The following is a 20,629-nucleotide window of genomic DNA, read 5'->3' on the forward strand; positions in this document are numbered from 1 at the left end:
GTAGCTAAATTGTGTGTGATTACCATTTAACCCCTTTAAAGGTTTACATTCTGTTATTTTACAGATAAGACATTTCACACGCGTATGAGCTCAGATCCTGGCAAAGTCAGGGAAGGTAGAACGATTACCCAGTGTGCTTAGCTTCCAGTCTTCCATGTAATCCTTTATAATGCAGTGGTACTTGAGCTATAGAGTCCAAATCAAGTATCAAGAATTGCAGAACCCACTTCTGAGTTTTTTAATAGTTTTAGTCATTGCTTGAACTTAAAAACAAATCTATGTGGATAGATATGTGATTAAACAAGTATAGTGAATGTTGATTGTAGGTTTTAGGTAGTGGATGTCTGGGTGCTCACTGTAAAATTCTTTAATTTTTCTTTGTTTAAAGATTTTGACTGTGAAATGTTGGAAAAATAAATCCACAGATTAATCTTGAATATAATTTAAATGATAGAAGATGGGTATCTTTCCTTCTTTTTCCAAATTAACTTTATTAACTGCAAAGCGCTATACTCTGCTCTGCAGAGGATAAGATGGGTGAAATGACAAAACTCGGCCCTCCCAGAATTTACTGTCTCATGAAGGAGATGATTCATAAGTGCATGAAAGAGTTAAATGAGGCAAGATAATGTGGAATTCATTGCCAAAGTGGACACCTGTCTTAAAAGGCATATATGGAGCTTCTTCCTTGTCAAATCATTAAGAAATTTCTTTAGTTGGTTTTTGAAGAATAGGTTGGAGTTGGATGTGTAAGGAGGAGCTAAGGCATTCCAGGTGAGAAGAAAGGCATGAGTCAAGTTCAGGAGGGAGGGTTGGACAGGGCATGTTCTGCACAGCAGGGGACCTGACTGGATAGAGCAGAGGTATCTGGGAATAAGAAGAGCTAAGGTATTGAGGAATACAGTATGTCATCAGGTCTAAGATTCCACTGATTGTACTGGTCATTGTTATTTCATACCAATTAAAAAAAACTTGGCCAATTAAATGATAATGTACCATCAATTGTAGGATACTTCCTCATTTCATTTCAGGTGTTAAAAAAATGAGAAAAAAGATGTGCATTGCAGAAATCAAAGATATGTGGTAGGTTGGAGAATATATTGTAGTGTCTTGAAGGGTGGAAAGAGAAACTGGCAGAAACTAGACTTCATCTTTTAAGAGGAAGAGAGCCCTTAGTAAATGATACTTACTATCACTTACCTTGGAATTTTCTCATGTGTACCTTGCATATAATTGTCTCTCAATGTAATAATTTATTTATATGCCTTGTTACTAAAAGGATTTCAAGCAGCTTAAATATTTATTTCATGAATGAAGAAAGGCAAACTTAATATTCTCTGTTATGGAAATAACAGATAAGGAGGTGAAAGTGGCTACAGGTGTGAGCTGTGCATTAGGTTGGTCTGTCTTTCCCTGAATCAAAGACCTTGAAGTGATTACTAAACTCTCGTCCAGAATCAGACTGCATCAGAAGCATCTAGAGGAAGGACCTTCTTCAAAATGTTGATGTCCACACTCATCCCATCCTTACTGATTCCGAATTTCCAAGGGTGGGGCCTGGACATCTGTATATTTTTTAAAGCACTCTAGTTAATTTTTGAGAACCTCTACCCTAGACCATTTATTAATTTTATATTCTACCTCATTAGATGAAGTTATTCTTTATTCCTCTCATAAGTCCTTGAATTCCTTATTAAGTATTCTGTCTTATAAATTAATAAAGGAAAGAGGATAGTTCAGATTGTGAAAAGAGTTTATAAAGGTGGGAATCGAAGTAGACCTTGCCAGTTTACCTCACACAAAAAGGTTGATTGTTCCAAAAAGTCACGTTTGATAAATCACTCAGGTGTCTCAGGAGACGTCTCTGTTTTTTTCTATTCTAGAGCCAGTGGCTGGTGAGCGATATAAATGGTACTTTGTTTTCTCTTGGTAGGCAAGGAGGGCATCATGAGCTGGCAGAACGCCTTGTAGAAATACAGTATGAGCTGACTGACAGACTAGCCTTCTATCTCTGTGGCAGGAAACCAGGTGAGTGAAAGGAGAACAGCCTCTCCACCCCTCCAGTCGGTGAGTCTCTGGAGAAACAAGTTGAGACGCTATTGTTTATGACCTCTGCTTTGACATATTCTCAAGAAAATTGTAAATAAGGATTTCTGTTTGAAATGATAACTATGGCATTTTCAGTTATATGTAAAAGATATAAGATCAGTCAAATCTCCTTGAATTTTAGTTTCTAAAACTTTATTTTAGGTCTAGAGTAGTGGCTGTTTCAAGAATCAAAGAACATATCGAACCAAAACTGAGTGTGCGCCACAGTTCTCGTGCGTAATGGGACTAGAAATGGAAGAGCAAAGCAATGACGTTTGTAGTTATTTGAAGAATTCTGCTATCTACGGAATGGAACAAAGTCCAAAAGTGAACTTTGCCATTAGCCAACTTTATTTGTGAGGTAGAACTGGGGTTGGCAAACCATAGTCCGTGGGCCAAATCCAGCCTGTCACCTGTTTTTATAAATAAAGTTTTATTGCAAAATAGCCATGCCCATGCATTTACATATTATCTATTGCTGAGCAGAGTTGAGTAGGTTGAGTAGTTGCGACAGAGACCATATGGCCATAAAGGCTAAAATATTGACTATCTGGCCCTTTACAGAAAAAGCTTGCCAACCCCTGATATCCACATACATGTATATGGTGGTTCTCTGCACTGGTTGTACAGTAGAGTTAAGAGTCCCTGGTGTGGTTCTGGTTCCTGGTGAGATAGAGTAAGCACACCTCACCCTGTGTCTCCTGAGGAATACAATTGAAAACCCCGGACCAAATGCATAGAGTAGCTATCTGAGGACTCTAGCTGGTGGACTAGGGAACTTAGAGTACCATCAAGGTGGTGGTGAGTGTCCTGTTTATTTTACTTCTGATATGGCCTCCACAACAGCCTGAAGCCTGGGACTGCATGACAGATGTAAAGAAGCCTTTTCTGTCTGGTCTGAGGAGCAGGAAATGGGACTTTTCTACGGGAGAGAGAGTAGGGGGATTCCTCTGGGGTTTTTTCTCTTTCTTCTTCCTTTTCCCCCCACTGTAGCCCTTAGGCAATCCTGTGGCTGCAGTGGTGGCAACAGCAGTGGCAGCGCAGTTGCCTTAATCTCTGACCCAGAGCATGAGGGTATTGGTTTTTTTTTGCTCTCTCTCCTCTCACCACTTGGCCCGGGAGACAGAACCTGACCTGGTCAGTTGACTGCTAAAACAAAAATATTAACATTGTCTGTAGAATTTAAGGAAGACTCAGAGTCTCACAACATAATATTCAAAACGTCCATGATACCATCCATAATTACTTTACATATGAAGAAACAGGAAAATCCCAAAGACTTGCAAGGGAAAAGATAGTCAACAGACATGAACACAGATGTGGGAATTATCAAAGATTTTAAAGCAGATAGTGACATGCTCTAAGAGGTAAGTGTGAACATTCTTGAAACAGATAGAAATATAGAAAGTCTCAGCAGAGAAATAGAAGATATAGAAAAGAACCAAATAGAAATGTCAGAACTGAAAAAATACAATAAGTAAAATTTTAGAACTCATTGGATGGGCTTAATAGCAGATGGAAATAACAAAGAAGAGCGAGTGAATTGAAAATAGGTTACTAGAAGTTATCCACTTTGAGCAAGAGAGAAAAGTAGGACGATATCAAAAGGTCACATTTGTATTATCAGACTCCCAGAAAGAGACCAGGAAGAATCTGGTGCAGGAAAAATATTTGAAGAAATACTGGCTAAAAACTCTAAATTTGGCAAAAGACATAAACTTACAGATTCAGGAAGTTCAGAGAACCCCAAACAAGATAAACTCATGAAATCTTCAGTCAAACACATGAAAATCAAATTGCTGAAAACCCAGACAAAGAAAACACCTCGAAAGCAGCCAAGGAAAAAGATAACACATAACATATAGGCAATTATTTGAATGACTATAGATTTCTCATCAGAAACCGTGGAGATGAAAAGGAAGTATTTTTACAATATTTTTATTTATTTTTATTTTATTTTTTTTTTAATTTTATTTATTTATTTATTCCCCCAAAGCCCCAGTAGACAGTTGTATGTCATAGCTGCACATCCTTCTAGTTGCTGTATGTGGGACGCGGCCTCAGCATGGCCGGAGAAGCAGTGTGTTGGTGCGCACCCGGGATCCGAACCCGGGCCGCCAGCAGCGAAGTGCACACACTTAACCGCTAAGCCACGGGGCCGGCCCATACGATATTTTTAAAGTACTGAAAGAAAAGAACTGTCACCCAGAACTCGGTTTCCAGTGAAAATAACCTTCAGGAATGAAGGCAAAATAAAAACATTTTAAGATGAAGGAAAATAATTAGTTGCTCCAACAGAAACACTAAAAAAAAGTTCTTTGGGTGGAAGGGAAATTATACCAGGGGGAATCTTGGAACTTCGGGAATGAAAGAAGAGCAACAGAAACAGTATCTGGATGAATATAATAGACTATGTTTTCCTCGTAAGTTCTTTTAGATATGTATGACAATTTAAAGCAAAAATTATAACATTGTCTGGTGGGGTTTTTAGCATATGTTAATGTAATACATTTGACAACTACTACCTAAAAGGTTTCTGGGAAAGGGTAAAAGAAATATGGAGGTAAGATTTCTGCATTCTTCTTAAAATGGTAAAATATGATTTCTAAGCAGACTATAAAAAGTCATATATATTATAATCCCTAGCACAACCACTAAAAAAGATTATACAATGACATATGGTCAGAAAGTCAAGAGACAAACTAAAATGGAATGTTAAAATTGACTCAAATAATCAGAAGATATTTTGATTCAAAATATTCAAAAAAGAGACAGGCGAGAGAGAGGAGCAAAAAACTGAAGCCCAGACAGAAACTATGTAAGAAAATTATGACTTAAATCCAAACATATCAATAATTACATTAAATGTTAATGATCTAAACACACCGATTAAAAGCAGAGATTGTCAGACTGGATGTAAAACAAAAAACAAGTCCTAACTGTATGCCATCTACAAGAAATCCACTTTAAATATAGTGATATAGGTAAGTTAAAAGCAAAAAGGTGTTGGGGCCAGCCAGGTGGTGTAGTGGTTAAGTTCATGCGCTCTGCTTTGGCGGCCCAGGGCTTGCAGGTTCAAATCCTGGGTGCGGACCAGTGCGCCACTCGTCAGGCCATGCTGTGGCGGCCTCCCACATACAAAATGGAGGAAGATGGGCACAGATGTTAGCTCAGGGCCAATCTTCCTCACCAAAAAGAGGAGGATTGGCAAGAGAGGTTAGCTCAGAGCCAGTCTTCCTCACAAAAAAAAAAAAAAAGTGTAAAAAGGTATACCATGCAAATCCTAAGTAAAAAAATGCTAGAGTGGCTATATTAATATCAATAACAAAGTAAACTTGAGAGCAAGGAAAATTAGCAGAGAGAGAGGGGGACATAATTTGATGATAAAAGGGTCCGTTCCCCAAGAAGACATAACAATTCTAAATGTGTACGCACCCAGCAACAGAGCTTCAAAATACATGAAACAAACTTTGATAGAACTGAAAGGAGAAAAGATCAAATCTGCAGTTATTGTGGGAGATTCACCAGTCCTCACTCAGTAATGGATAGAACTGATAGATAGAAAATCAGCAAGGATATTGAACTGAAACCAAACCATCTACCAGCTGCATCTGGTTGACATTTATAGCATACTCTACCCAACAACATCAGAATACATGTTCATTTCAAGTACACATCAAACATTCACGAAGATAGACCATTTCTTGGGTCATAAAACAAACCTTAGGAAATCTAAAGAATTAAAATCCTACAAAGTATATTCTCTGACCGTAATGGAATTAAGCTAGAATAAATAGTAAAAATATAACTAGAAAATACCCAAATGCTTGGAAATTAAACAACATACTTCTAAGTAATCCATGGGCTAAGAGGAAATCTCAAGGGAAATTAGAAAATATTTTCAGATGAACAAAAATGAAAAGACAACATATCAAAATTTGTGGGATGCAGCTAAAGCAATACTTATAGGAAATTTTATAACATTAAATTCTTATATTAGAAAAGAAGAAAAGTCTAGGGCCGTCCCCGTGGCTTACCGGTTAAGCGCGTGCGCTCCGCTGCTGGTGGCCCGGGTTAGGATCCCGGGCGCGCACCGACGCACCACTTCTCCGGCCGTGCTGAGGCCGCGTCCCATGTACAGCAACTAGAAGGATGTGCATCTATGACATACAACTATCTGCTGGGGCTTTGGGGGGAAAAATAAATAAATAAAATTTTAAAAAAAGAAGAAAAGAAGAAAAGTCTCAAATCTTTAATATAACCTTCCCCCTTAAGAAACTAGAAAAAGATGAGCAGAAATCAATGAAATTGAAAAAGGAAAACTGTAGAGAGAAATCAAGGAAACCAAAAACTAGTTCTTCAGAAAGATCAATGAAATTGATAAACGTCTAGCCATACTTTCAAAGAAAAAAGAAAGAATACACACAGGGGAATATTACTGCAAATCTCACAGACATTAAAGGATAACGCAAAAATGTTATAAATAAGTCTATCCACATAAATTGGACAACTTCGATAAAATGAACCAATTCCTTGAAAGCCACAAACTACCAACACCTACCCAAGAAGAAAGAGAGAATGTAAATATGTAATCATTTTACATATTACATTTTACATATTTATCATTTTACATTTTAAAGAATTTGAATTTGTACTTAAAAACATTCCAGTAAAGAAAACCCCAGCCCAGATGATTTCACTGGTGAATACTGTGAACCAGCTGAAGTAGTGTTGTCATATAGCAATACAATAAATAGGGTTTATGACTCACATAGTTTGCTAGCTGTGCAGTGGTGATTCTTAATGGATATTTTTAAGTGTTTGGAGTTCACATTTCAAGTTTTGCACATTAAATGAGACTATTCTACCAAACATTTGAAGAAGAAATTCTACGTGATATTTTCTACATGATGTTGAAATCACATCATGTGTTGTGTAGAATCACAACAAAGGACTTAGATCCAGAATATTTATACCTAAATACTTAAAACTCAAGAGTAAGAAAACAAACAACCCATAAAAACTGGGCAAAAACAATATACAGATGGCAAATAAGCACCTGAAGAGAGAAGCTCAGATTCATTAGCCATTAGGGAAATGCAAATTAAAACCACAGTGAGATACCACTATATACCCTATTAGGATGACTAAAATTAAAAAAAAAACAACTGACAATACAAGTGCTGGGAGAGATGCAGAGCCACTGTAACTCATAAATTGCTGACTGGAAAACAAAATGATAGAGCTACTCTGGAAAAAGGTCTAGCAGTTTCTTACCAAATTGCATGTACATTTATACCGGTAACCCAGCAGTCCCACTCCTAGGTATTTACCCAAGAGAAATAAAGACTTATGTTTACACAAAAACCTGTATGTGAATGCTTATAGTGGCTTTATTCATTGGCACATGGTCAGTGTCCTCCAGAAGGTAGATTAAGACAGAGTCAGTAAGCCTTGTAGGAGGTGGAGCACTTGCCTGGATCTGCTGAGACCGCCTGCCCCGGCCCTGTCTGTTTTATCCTAATTGATTGATTTGAAGGTGAGCCACCAAAGCTCATGGAAGCTCCACCATTCCACATGGAGAGCTGATGGAAGCCTGCTCTGAGCTAATTCAGCTCCTAAAGGTTCTGTCCGTGGCTGAAGATCATCAGTTATACTGGGGAGGAACGAAGCGTAGGATTAGAGTGAGCATAGGCTTTCTGCTTAATGATGTCTGGACCTTTGTACCAGAAGAAAATGAGGATATGATCCTTGCTACTGGCCAGGTCTTTGGGAATTTGTAGCCAATCTGGCAACTTCTGTTCCCCCACATATTCATAATTATGGGAAGATACTACTTGCAAAACATAAATTGAGAAAATAATGTTGGTAGTCCTTTACAGATCTTATCAGTATTTATATGAACAAAACTTTGGCTTGGTTTCTGTTTCAGATCACAAAAATGGACAGCACTTTATAATACCTCAAATGGCAGACAGGTAAGGGCACTGAAATACCGAACAATGTTATCTGTCACTAATATTTCCTTGGTTGTGTAGTGTTTAAGTGTATTATATTTTGTGTTTAACAAAGCCCATACATTTTTCTCTTTTATGGCTATACAATTTGGAAATAAGACGGCTGTAAGTAAACCACCATATAAAACTTAAGTTTGAAAGAGCACAAGTAACAAATTTGCTAATAAGAAAATTGGAGTCAGTGATATTGTCACAGTTTTAGCCAGATGTGACAGTATATTGTGTCTGTAGATTGTATCACAGAATATTTCTGTATTATAAGAGAGTATATCCTTTGTCTATAACAGGGATCAGCAAATTTTTTTGTTGTTCTTAAGGGCCAGATGGTAAATATTTTAGGCTCTGTGGGCCATACGGCCTCTGTCACAACTACTCAGCTCTGCCACTTGTAGATGAAAGCATCCATGGACACTACGTAAATGAAGGGTGTGTCTGTTACAATGAAATTTTATTTCTGGACACACTGAAATTTGAATTTCATATAATTTTCACGTTATAAAATATTATTCTTCCTTTGTTGTTTTTTTTTTTCAATCATTTAAAAATGTCAAAACCATGCTTAGCTCATGGGCTGAACAAAAAGTGGGCTATAATCTGCCGACCCCTGGTTATAAGGTCAGATGAGTTCATGGCTGTAGGAATGAACCTTAAACCCTTATTTAGCCAATTACCTTTGCACAGATACTGACAAGAGTTTATGAAATGATTAACTGCTATTCCAGATGTAATCTTGCCATTCTGGTGTTTCACATTCTGCCCTTTTCATATTTTCTTCCAACATGCTTTTTTTATAACAACTTCAAAAATTGTGACTTCTCACATAAAGAACCTGGGGACTAACCTGGCAATAGTTTTGTCTTTTAGTTAGTAGGTGATTCTTTTTCTCTTTACCATGTAACATGATTATGGTATTTCTACAAGGAGTTACTTTCACCAAGTTGTTCTCTGTTCAGAGTTTCCTCACTGGCTCTATTGGGCTATAGAATTTTTGGCTCTGACCATGTCCATGAACTGTAATTAATATCTTGATCCCTTGGCTATCTTAATCTTCTACAGAGCTCCAAAAATGGTTTTATTTGCTTATTAGTTTTGTACATTTTCTTAGCAGCCTGGATTTGTCTGAATTGGCAAAAGCTGCTAAGAAGAAACTTCAATCTGTGAGTATGTCTATTTCCTAGTGAACCCCAGTATGGGAAATCATGTGTCCTACTAATACTGCTCTCAGCCCATTACCTATTGCATCAGATGACTTTATTTCATGCTCTTAGGGGTTGTTAAATCAGAAGCAGACCATTGAGTATGTCGTGAAGAAGACTGAAAGTACCGTTTAGTTTAGTATATCCAGTTTATTGGCTCTGCTTCAAATAACGCCATTTTTCTCCATCATTTTAAAAGTGAAGACTATGCCTTTGATGTTAGGAAGTTGTTTCTCCTGGTAAGAGTTCTCTAGTTTCTCTCAGTGTAAATGAGTAAGTGGGACACACCTCTTGGAATTACTTCCTGTAGCCTCATAGGATGCTAAAGAAGGATAAAAGCTAATGCTGGAATGGTGAGCACCACAGATTCACTTGCTGCCATTTGGGATCCAGCCACCATAGTAACTGTCGTGCATATCTCATGCCATTCATCAGAGCTTTGTAAATGTATGTTTTTAAAAGCTGGTGGTCCTGCCCCAGGTATGTGCTCAGAGTTTGCCCAGTTCTGCAGGTGACAACCTCACTTTAGTCTGCTTCTTTCTTTCCATCCTGCCCACCTCAGCCTTAGTCAGGGCCCCAGGAAATCTACCTCTCTGGGAACGATTTCTCTTTGTTTAGTCCCCACAAATGAAGCCTCACCAGGGCACTTCCCCAGCCATTTGAACCACCAGATTACCCACCTCAGCTCTTCTCATTGCTCCCTGGATCAGAGTCAAGATTCTTCACTTCTTTCCATAACCCTTAAGGGTGTCATCCAACTCGCACCTTTCGGTTCTTGCCCTACTTCCCAGCTGATTCCCATCGTGTGTATGTTGCGTGTGTTTAAGCATTTCTTTGTGAGTTAGCGCTCTCTGAGGCACCTGCAAGCCCTCTTTCAGGAATGCTCTTTTGCCTGCAGTATTCTCCTTTCCCAGCTTGCATCCCTTTCATCACTCAAGTGGCTGAAATCCGACTGCCTTCACGGTGTAGGTAGGAGTTTTCCCACAGCCTAACTCTGGAATTGCAACCAAGTTATGACTTTTTCTTCATCCCCCTTTTCACAGAAGACCCTTCACTAGAACTTCATATAATGTTAAGTACTAAATATTACATAAAATGAATTTATCATAACTAGTATTTAACTGTAATATGAAATAAATGTATTTTATGCAATTTGTTTCGTGTCTCTGTGTTCTGTATCTACGGTTTTGTGTGTCTGTGTGTTTTATTGACTTTTCTTAAGGAAGATTAAGATGATAAACTTTGGAGTCAGTACTAAATATTCTATGATTTCCTTTTAATTTCTTATAGTATGCAAGCCAATTTTTATTTCAAATAATTTAAACATTATAGATAACACCCAAGCTCCCTTTGCCTATCCTGCGTTTGCTAGGCTGAAAGCTGCATGAGAGCTGGGGCAATGTCTGTCATATCTAGCATGTAGCAGGCACTAGGTGAATATCTGCAACAAAGTTGAGTGTAGCTCTCAAGAACTTGGGCTGTGGGTCAGAGTGGCAGGTACAGATCTCAGCTCTGACACGCCCCTTAGCCTCTCTGTGCCTTGGTGTCCTCTTCTAGAAAGGGAGATAAAGATCCAGCAAGGGTTGCAGATCAGAACTGCTCAGGGAGGGTGAGCTGCAGTTATTACTTGTTGACCCCACACTGTGGTCTCCTCACAGGTGAGGGCTCTTATCAGTGCCAATTCACTGTTTTTCCTACAATCCGTATCCCTCCCTCCCTAGTGAGAAGCTGAGAGAAATATAATAAGGCTAGTATAGTCCTTGAATTAGTAAGTGTTAACATTTTGAGAAACTTAAACTTGGATCTCAGGTCCATCACTTATTGGCTTTTGTGACTTGAGGCAAGCTACTAACTTCTGTGCTTCAATTTCCTTGTCTGTAAAGTGGGATAATAGTAGTTCCTATCTTCATAGAGGTGTTGTGACTATTAAATATGGTAATATTAGCACAGTGCCTGGGATGTAAGCCTTCAATCAGTATTGCTGTTGTAGTTATTGTTAGAAATCATAGCATTAACTTGTAGCCTCTTAGAGGAAAGACAGTGGGTATTTATGATGCAAGTTCAAGTTCCCAATCCTTCATCACCTTATCCAGCAAAAGGTTCTCAGGGTTTATTTTTAATTATAAATGTAATGTAACCGCACTAGAGAAAATTTGGAAAATAGAGAAGGGGAATCATACTCATTCACTATATTAATGGATTGAGAGTCAGTATTTTGGTGTATTTCTTCTAATTCGTGTTTCAGATGCATTTTTTTTAGACTGAAGCTCAATCATAATTACAGATTTTTTTTTTGGTGAGGAAGAGCAGCCCTGAGCTAACATCCATGCTAATCCTCCTCTTTTTGCTGAGGAAGACCGGCTCTGAGCTAACATCTATTGCCAATCCTCCTCCTTCCCACCCCTCCACCCAAAGCCCCAGTAGATAGTTGTATGTCATAGTTGCACATCCTTCTAGTTGCTGTATGTGGGACGCGGCCTCAGCATGGCCGGACAAGCAGTGCATCGGTGCACGTCTGGGATCCGAACCTGGGCCGCCAGTAGCGGAACACATGCACTTAACCGCTAAGCCACAGGGCCGGCCCAATTACAGAATTTTATATCCTGCTTTTTTCACTCAGCAATGCATTTTGTCAAGTTCCCTGAAGTCTGTGTAGCCAGCATTTTAAATTGCTGCATAAAATGCCTTCTGGTCATTGTGTGAGTGGATATTGACTGAGCCTGGTCTCAGTGCTAGGTACTATGTGCAGTTGTAAGAAACACAGTAGGGAATAGAACAAATTCAGTGTCAACTAAAAAGTAACAGCCGCCAAGCATCAGGGTGTGTTTTTATAAGGAAAAAGTGTGCCCGGGCAGGGGCTTGGCCTCATCTGGGTTGAGGAAGACAGACTGTCCTCCCTGTCCCAGTTGCTGCCAGGTGGGCACCCCAGTTGGTGTGGGGATTGTTTTGTTAGCTGACGCCACACAGCATACTGATGAGACGGGCTCTCCTTTGTTAGGGATGCTCAGTTCTTTTGGGGAATGGAGAACTACTACTGAGGAAGAGAGCAGAGAGAATTCACCGAGGTCTGGGTGATATTTTTGTGCAAACATGTGTTTTATCCTCTTAAAATGGCATGTTTTGGCATCTTTATCCCACCAAGGGTTTAGGATCCCTTATGTTTAGGGGAACTGGGAAATGCTCAAGAGCAGAAGAGGAGCCTTTAAAGGGTGATATCACAGGAAGAGTAGAGAAGCGGACCCTGCTTTTGAGGTTGTGTGCTTTAGATACCTCTCACCTCCTTTATAGCACAACCCTATCTGCATATCATAAAGGGTGAGACTGCTGTGGGAGGCAGATATTTCTAGAGGATCTGTACCATTTTGGAAATGCTATTGTCTGTTGAACAGTGGGTGTTTACTAAGCACTGGCTTTGGATAAGACATTGGAGATAAAAGGGTGAATAAGTCACAGTCGCCACTCATTCTCCTAGTGTTAACCCTTGTCCCTTGTGTTCCTGATATTTTTTTACTTTCAGCTAAGTAATCATTTGTTTGAAGAACTTGCCATGGATGTGTACGATGAAGTTGACAGGCGAGAGACTGATGCAGGTGACTTAACATGTGGCTTTATCTAATAAGCTTCTGTTATCAGTGGGCAGTGACAAGCTGCTAGCCTCAGTGTTTTACTTGCCCAATTTCTACTGTCCTGATAACACGTGTGTTGACATTTACTTTTGTGTATGTTGGCTTCGGAGTGTGCTTCCCCGAGTCTCCCTAGTAACGCGGGAGCCGCGGCTCTCAGGGACACAGTGGCACACTCATGGTGATGAGATTCTATCTCTGGCTCTTTCCTCTGGCTAGTCTGGCTTGCCACGCAAAACCACAGCACCCTGGTAACCGAGACAACCGTCGTCCCCTTCCTTCCGGTCAATCCCGAGTACTCGTCAACACGGAACCAGGCAAGTGGCTGAGTCTGAAAAGTAACTAGTAGTGTTATTTTGGGAATGGCTGATACCATGGTATTTTATTTTCCCAGGACAGGTATTTTAAGTTTTTTGATTGATTAAAATGTTAATATCTTTTATACACACATACAAAACTCACAGATTGATAAGAAAAATGATAGACATAAATAGATGACTGGGGAAGAATATAAAACAATTCCCAGGAGAAATACAGGCAGCTTACAAATGTGAAGAAATGTTTAACCTCGTTAGTAATCAAAGAAAGCAACCTAAAGGCATTAAAGAAAGTTTTATCAATCAAATTAATGATGTAATAAAGGATACTCCAAACTGGTAAGCATATGGCAAGATGGGCTATCTCATACTATAGATAAGAGTTTCAATTACGGCAGGCTTCAGAAAATTTGTTAACCGGTTCCAGAAGCTTCAAAATTAAGAACATGCTATCACCTGGGAATTTCTTATTTGGGAATATGTTCTAATAAAATAAAAATACAAAGATTTATGCACTGTGATTTTCATTGAAGCACAGTATATAATAATAGAGCATTAAAAAGAGCCACTGAGTAAATTAGAAAGGTCTTTTAATTTTTATTGATTGATGGTTATATATAATGATGGAGTCCCAACATCTAGAGTATACTTTTGTTTGTCTCGAAATTCGAAAATTTCCCTCCAAATTAATTTTTCGTTACTAGGTCTTCTTCAAAACTGAACTGATATTAGAAAAAAAGCATTAGGTAGAACCATTTCATTTTGTTCACAAAAGTAATGTGCGTTGTGAGAACTTAAATGTTATATATTTCCTCTATGTAAGTGGTTTTAAACAAGGAGAATGTTAATGTTTGATTCAGTTGTGGCTGTGATTAATGACACTTCGATCACGCTGGAAGGTTTTTGCCGAAGTCTAACAATAGATAGTCTAACTAGTTTTATATTAATACTTGTGTGTATATTTTTACATTTGGGACTATTTCCAATTATTTTCTCACTCTCAGGGCAGACAGAAATTAGCTCGGTTTAACGCCCATGAGTTTGCCACGCTGGTTATCGACATTCTCAGTGACGCCAAGAGGAGACAGCAAGGCAGTCCTCTGTCTAGTTCAAAAGGTAACTGTTTCAAACCTCTAAATGTTTGCTTCTGTGGCCTTCTAAGTTTCACGTGTTAAATTTAAAGTTATAAATTAATTAAAGCAGTCATCAACATGACAGCTTAGTTAAAGCCCTGTAAGTTTTTTTGGTACTATGTCGTGACAAAAAGTTTACCTCTTTGAGCCTGGAATTATAAATATTTCAACTTTATTAACTGCTATTCAGATTTACCTTACATATGATTTTTTTCTTCTTGGGTCACCTATCTTCCCTATAAAATTGCATCCTGCAATTAACCCAAAAGTCTGACTTAGGTCTTGTTAAAGGACATAGGAAAATAAACTCTCTGGATTTAAATTATGGCTCACTTGCTGTTGCTTACCTACAAAACTGAGTTCTAAATAGTTAGGATTTGTTACTATAAACTTTAGATGTCTACAGTGAGAATTAAAATTGTAAAGAGAGCGCTGAGCACCTATTTCCAAGGTGCCCTGTTGAGTCTAGTTCAGTAGCTCAGGGTCCTGTCTCCGTGCTTACGAATGCACTTCCTGGGCCAGCCCCAGTGGCCTAGTGGTTAAGTTCAGTGCGCTCTGCCTCAGTGGCCCGGGTTTGGTTCCTGCACGTGGACCTAGACCACTCGTCTGTTAGTGGCCATGCTGTGGTGGCAGCTTACAAACACAAAAAAAAGAGGAAGATTGGCAACAGATGTTAGCTCAGGGGGAGTCTTCCTCAGCAAAAAAAAAAATAGAAGGAATGTACTTCCTCTCCAGCCCTAATACTGTATCCTCGTTGTTTTTTCTAATTACAGAAATAATAATTTTTTTATTGTAAAACATTTAAACAGAAGAAATACATAACATAAAAATTGTTTTCAGTCAGCATCGCATTCCCCAAAGACAGTAATCATTAACTGACAACAATTTGTTCTTCTCGGTTTTACTGGTTTAACCAGGAATAAACTAGTTCTAAGAAAGTTTATCAAATTTTGGTGAAGGTGCAGTGATAAGGGTCTTTTCATAAATTTGAAGTCTCAAAATGTACTTATTCTTTGACTTGGTGGTTCCATTTCTATGTGTTAATTGAGGGCAATAATCAGAGATGTTATGTGTATGTTATAAATAACACTGAAAACATTAGAAACAAATAGTAATAGAGCAACAATTAGTCACATATTTGAAAAGTGCACAGACTTTTTTCAGAGCATATGTAATGATATAGTATAAAGTAATACATTTTTTTAAAGGTTTAGTATAATCCCAATTTTGTAAGGAAGACTGTTGTATACATACATATGTACAAATGAATATACCACATGTAAGTATAAATATACAGTCAATCCTCATTATTCACAGATCCCTTTATTTGCAAATTCACTTATTCGCTAAAATGTATTTGTAACCCCAAAATCAGTACTCACAGCATTTTCATGGTAATTTGTGGACATGTGCAGAATGGCGAAAAATTTGAGTCATCCAAAACACACGTTCCCAACTGAGATTGAACAAGGCCACGCTCTGCCTTTTATTTCAACTCTCATACTGTAAACAAATGTCCTTTTCAAGGTCTATTTAGTGCCACATTTTCACATCTTTGTGCTTTTTGTTGGTGTTTAAAATGGCCCCCAAGTGTAGTGCCAAAGTGCTGTCTAGGGTTCCTAAGCACAAGAAGGCTGTGATGTGGCATACGGAGAAAATATGTGTATTTAGGTGTATTAAATAAGCTTCGTTTGGGCATGAGTTACAGTGCCATTGGCCATTGAGTTCATTGTTAATGAATCAACAATATATATTGAAGAAGATGTCTTTAAATAGAAACACATAAAACAAAGTTATATGTTGATCAGTTGGTGAAAATATCGTGACCAGAGGCTCCCAGGAACCTAACCCTGTGTTTCCACTCAGAACAATGGTTCAGTATTTGCTAATTGAGTCTTCACGGTAACCTTATAGACCATAACTACTGAAAATAATGAAATTGACTATGTGTGTATATATGTGCCTAGGAAAAAGACCATCGAGAAATAGACCAACATATATCAATGGCTATGAATGATTGTTCTATCATTAGTTTCAAATTTTCTATATTGAATTTTTATTATCTGTGTAATCAGATGATATGTGTATATGTGTATGTATATGTATATGTATATGTATATTTTTGTGTGTGTGTGAGGAAGATTGGCCCTGACCTAACATCTGTTGCCAGTCTTCCTCTTTTTGCTTGAGGAAGATTGTCCCTGAGCTAACGTCTGTGCCAATCTTCCTCTGTTTTGTATGTGGGATGTTTCCACAGTATGGCTTGATGAGCAGTATGTAGGTCTGTGCCCAGGATCGGAATCTGCAAACCCCAGGCTGCCAGAGCAGAGTGCACGCACTTAACCACTACACCGCTGGGCTGGCCCCAGATGATATGTATATTTTAAATATTAATTTTAAAAATTCCTTTTAAGTAACCGTAATTTATCAGCCAGATATTATCCATCAGAATATCCAGAAATAATATTGGAAATAAGAGATTAGCTTGAATGCCTGAAAGAAATTGGAGAGACTTGGATAATTTGTGAAATCTTTTATTCAAAATGTGTTAGAACCTACAGAATCATTCCTGCTCCGCTAGAGACCATACCTTGCTGGTATGCACATGTGTGTCCACTGGGTCATTCTCCTTTTCTCTCTCTCTCTCACTGGCGTTCAGCTGACTAAATGCCAATGTGCCTGTTCTTTGAGCACCTAGTTTCTAGGCTCCACTTTAACAGTTTTTTTTCTGTTTGACTTGACATTACCTTGTAATCAAGTTACACTTATAATTGAATTATAGTTAATCTTACATTAGTTACATCTTTGTTTTCATGATTTGGAGCTACAGTCTATCTCCTTGAATGATTAGGAACTTGGGAATCTGCCTCCTTAATCTGAGCAGCTTTTTCCTAAACTATCTAATTAATTTGCCCACATTTGGCGAGTAGCTCAGAGGGATGCTTAAATCTCTCTGTGCAGTTTATAGTAGGCTATCTGTCTGGTTGATGACTTGCTCTCTCCTGCTGTATTGGTGTAAATATAACATTGGTATTTCTGTCCTTTTCTTTCAGTCTTTTAAATAGCTAAACCCAAAAATCCTCCCAATAGTTTTTTGGGAAAAAAGGTTTTTTAAGCCTGAAGTAAAATTATATGCTTCTATTGATAGACAATGTGGAGCTGATACTGAAAACAGTCAATAACCAGCACAGTATTGAAAGTCAAGACAACGACCAGCCAGACTATGACAGTGTGGCATCAGACGAAGACACGGATTTGGAAGCCACTGCAAGCAAGGCAAACAGGCAGAAGGTGAGGTGACACACTGCACACAGAAAGCGAGAATATGTTTCTTTTTCAAATCTTTTCTCCTGCAAAATTGCCTTATTTGTAAATCATTTGAGGGCGAGCCCTATGAAAAGTCTATGGAGGTAAAGTTGTGTTTACTGCCAGCTTGGGCCAAGCAAAGGTCAAACGAGGTAAATAGGGTTAAAATAGGGAGTTCTTTGTCCCTGAGTCAATTGCTGAATCACAGCCCTGCTGCAATTGTGACTTATGAAACTTGTAAGTAGGGACTGGTGTTTTTTATTCTTTCAACAAACATTTACCGGGTGACTTCTCTGGATAATACTCTCCTGAATGAGGCCTAGTCCCTTTCCCGTGAGGCTGTCACTGCCTAGTTGGAGAGGTAACTAATAAAAGGTACGGAGTGATATGTCGTAAGATGCACAAACAGACGTTGGGAGGATGGGGTGAATGGAGACACAACTTGTTGCTGAGGAGGAGTATCAGGGGAGGCTTTGTATATGGGATGGCTTTTAAGGTGTACCTTAAAGGATGTGCGGGATATGAGCATGTGGAGAGGCAGGGAAGGGTGCTCTAGGCAGAGAGAAAGTGAAACAAGGGTGTCCCAGTAGAAAAGCTCATGTATAGGGCCAGCCTAAAGGGACTGGGACTCAAAGCTGCAGCCGAGGGCAGGAGTCACGCTGTGGAGGAAGGTGACTTCAGACTGAAGAGCCTGGCCCTCAGCTGACAGTGCAGAGCTAAGGGAGCTTTTAGGCAGGGCAGGAAGGCAATGGTTGGCCGTTTTGGGAGGACCGTTCTGGTGGGTCAGAGAGTGGAGGAAGGGAACTCAGGGTACTGCTGAAGAGGTCGAAGCAAGAACTGACCCAGGCCGCCTCAGGGCCTGGGCTAGGAGGGTCTGGACGGAAGAGAAGTCACTACAGGAGAGTGTGAGTCCAAGGAAAGGACAGTAGGGACCTGGCTGGTCCACCCACTGCTGACTCCCCAGGACCTCGCCTCGGACCTGGCCCATGGAGGGGCTCAGCAAATGTTTGGGAGTGAATGAACAGGAAGATAGAATAGACAGGTCTTGGCAGTAAGTTGGATGTTTGAAGTGGGAAGATAGGCTTACAAAAGTTGTGTCCGGAGTTTTCCAGGTCACACAGCTGTAAGAATGGTGATGTCATTGGCAGATGCAGGGAATGCGGAGGGTACAGCAGGAGTCACTTGTCCCCTCTGAAACACCCCTGCGCAGTCTCCCCAGAAGCACCGCGTTCACTTGGAGTGAAAGTCACAGTCAGGACAGGACTCTCCATGACGGGGTCCTCTGTGGACTGACTGGCCTTCTACTCCTCTCCACCTTGCACATCCGCTCCCACTAGCTGTGCTCTGCTGCTGGCTAGAACATTCTTCCTCCAGACAGCCATTTGACTAACGTCCTCACTTCCTTCAGGCTGTTGCTCATGTCTCACCTACCCAAAGGCTTACCCCACATCTCTAATTAAAATGCACCCATCTTCACCCCTACTTCAGCTCCCCCGACCCTCACCCTGCTCCATTTTATCTAGTTTCCACAGCTCTTATCCCTTCTGCCACACTGTATAGTTATTTATTTTTATTTTTTCCCTCTCTCACTCTGTTGGGATATAAAAGCCATGGAAGCAGATATCTTTGTCTGTTTTCTTCTATATATATCCCAAGACCCTAGAACACTGCCCAATGCTCAATAAAAATCTGTTGGAATGAAAGAAGGAATAAAAAAGAAAAATGAGTGAGCAGAGAAACTCAGACAAGACAAGGTATACAGACTTAGAGAGTCATTGTCAAAGTAGATTTGTACCCCACTGCCTGTTCTGTTAGAAAATATTAACTTTAAAGTTTTCCAAATAGTAACCCTACCTGTATGTTTTCTTTTTACATTACTCTCAGAAGCCTTGATTTGGTTTGATTAACTTTGCAATCCAGCTGGCATGGTCAGAATTAGAAATTCTTTAGCTGTTAGTCTTGAATGTTATCATCATCTCAGATTTTGAACATTTTCCCCAATTTATTTTTAGAGCCTAGATTCAGATTTATCAGATGGACCAGTCACTGTGCAGGAATTTATGGAGGTCAAAAACGCTCTAGTGGCTTCTGAGGCCAAGATACAACAGCTAATGAAGGTGAATAACAACTTGAGTGACGAGCTGAGAATTATGCAGAAAAAGGTAACATGTTACTAAATGCCAGGATGATTGACTCTTTAACCCCATATTATAAGAAGAATCCCAGGCACAATGCTTATGGTCAGAGGGAAGAAAAACAGTTATTGTAACAGACCTAAACATTGTTGGGCCAAGCTGTCTTTTTGGAAGCAGTATGTATTTGGATATTTCAAATGAAGTAGCTTTGATTAGAAATAAACCCAGAGTAAGTTTCCCAAGTAGGAGAAACATAATGACCTGTTAAGCGTTTGTATCAGTGGTAGTAACCCTTGCACTGTTCTTTGCTTCCTTGGAACCTGGATGGCACTCCATGGGTGTGATTCTCCGTATTGCTCATTCTAAAGAATAATCACACCGTGAAGACAGAGCAGATGAAAGCCCTGGACAGGTGTATGTGTTTATCAGCATTCCAAACCCTACCCCACGCCATGCAAGGGGGTTTGCCCCTGTTCGCTCTTATTCTGAGTTGTTACCCACCTCAGCCCTGGCAGCCACATCCTCAGCCTGTCCCACATCCCTGCCTTATTTTTCACCAGTACTTTCCACTAATTTAGGATGTCCTCAGAGGCTAATGCAGGGCCTGCCACAGAGTAGGTACTCAGTAAATATAAGAAAACATTTTGTCTGCACTAGCAAGAACTGGACACAAGTAAGAAATAGTCCTATTTGGTCAGCATTTTCTTGTTCACTGCCTTTTGAGAGAGTTAGAAATATATGAATATATTAATCCCTAAAAGGAATGTGACTAATACTGGCAAGGAATATGCTTAAGAGGGAGATTATATCTGTA

At 39.4% G+C, this 20,629-nt stretch overlaps 1 protein-coding gene across 11 annotated transcripts in view; it reads left to right on the top strand.

The window, feature by feature from the left end:
- GIT2 (GIT ArfGAP 2) overlaps positions 1 to 20,629 on the top strand; it is a 48,176-nt gene that overhangs the window by 8,950 nt on the left and 18,597 nt on the right. For 5 of the 11 annotated variants that reach the window (XM_058531597.1, XM_058531604.1, XM_058531600.1 and 2 more), the window contains exons 7-14: positions 1,934 to 2,028; positions 8,021 to 8,066; positions 9,211 to 9,262; positions 12,819 to 12,891; positions 13,144 to 13,241; positions 14,246 to 14,357; positions 17,523 to 17,665; positions 19,693 to 19,842. In XM_058531597.1, coding sequence (XP_058387580.1) covers positions 1,934 to 2,028; positions 8,021 to 8,066; positions 9,211 to 9,262; positions 12,819 to 12,891; positions 13,144 to 13,241; positions 14,246 to 14,357; positions 17,523 to 17,665; positions 19,693 to 19,842 — 769 coding nt within the window. The remainder of the gene's footprint in view (positions 1 to 1,933; positions 2,029 to 8,020; positions 8,067 to 9,210; positions 9,263 to 12,818; positions 12,892 to 13,143; positions 13,242 to 14,245; positions 14,358 to 17,522; positions 17,666 to 19,692; positions 19,843 to 20,629) is intronic. The other 6 variants (XM_058531599.1, XM_058531607.1, XM_058531601.1 and 3 more) reach the window with 4 other exon arrangements.

Source organism: Diceros bicornis, chromosome 35 (assembly GCF_020826845.1).
Source record: "Diceros bicornis minor isolate mBicDic1 chromosome 35, mDicBic1.mat.cur, whole genome shotgun sequence".
Classification (NCBI taxonomy): Eukaryota; Metazoa; Chordata; class Mammalia; order Perissodactyla; family Rhinocerotidae; genus Diceros; species Diceros bicornis.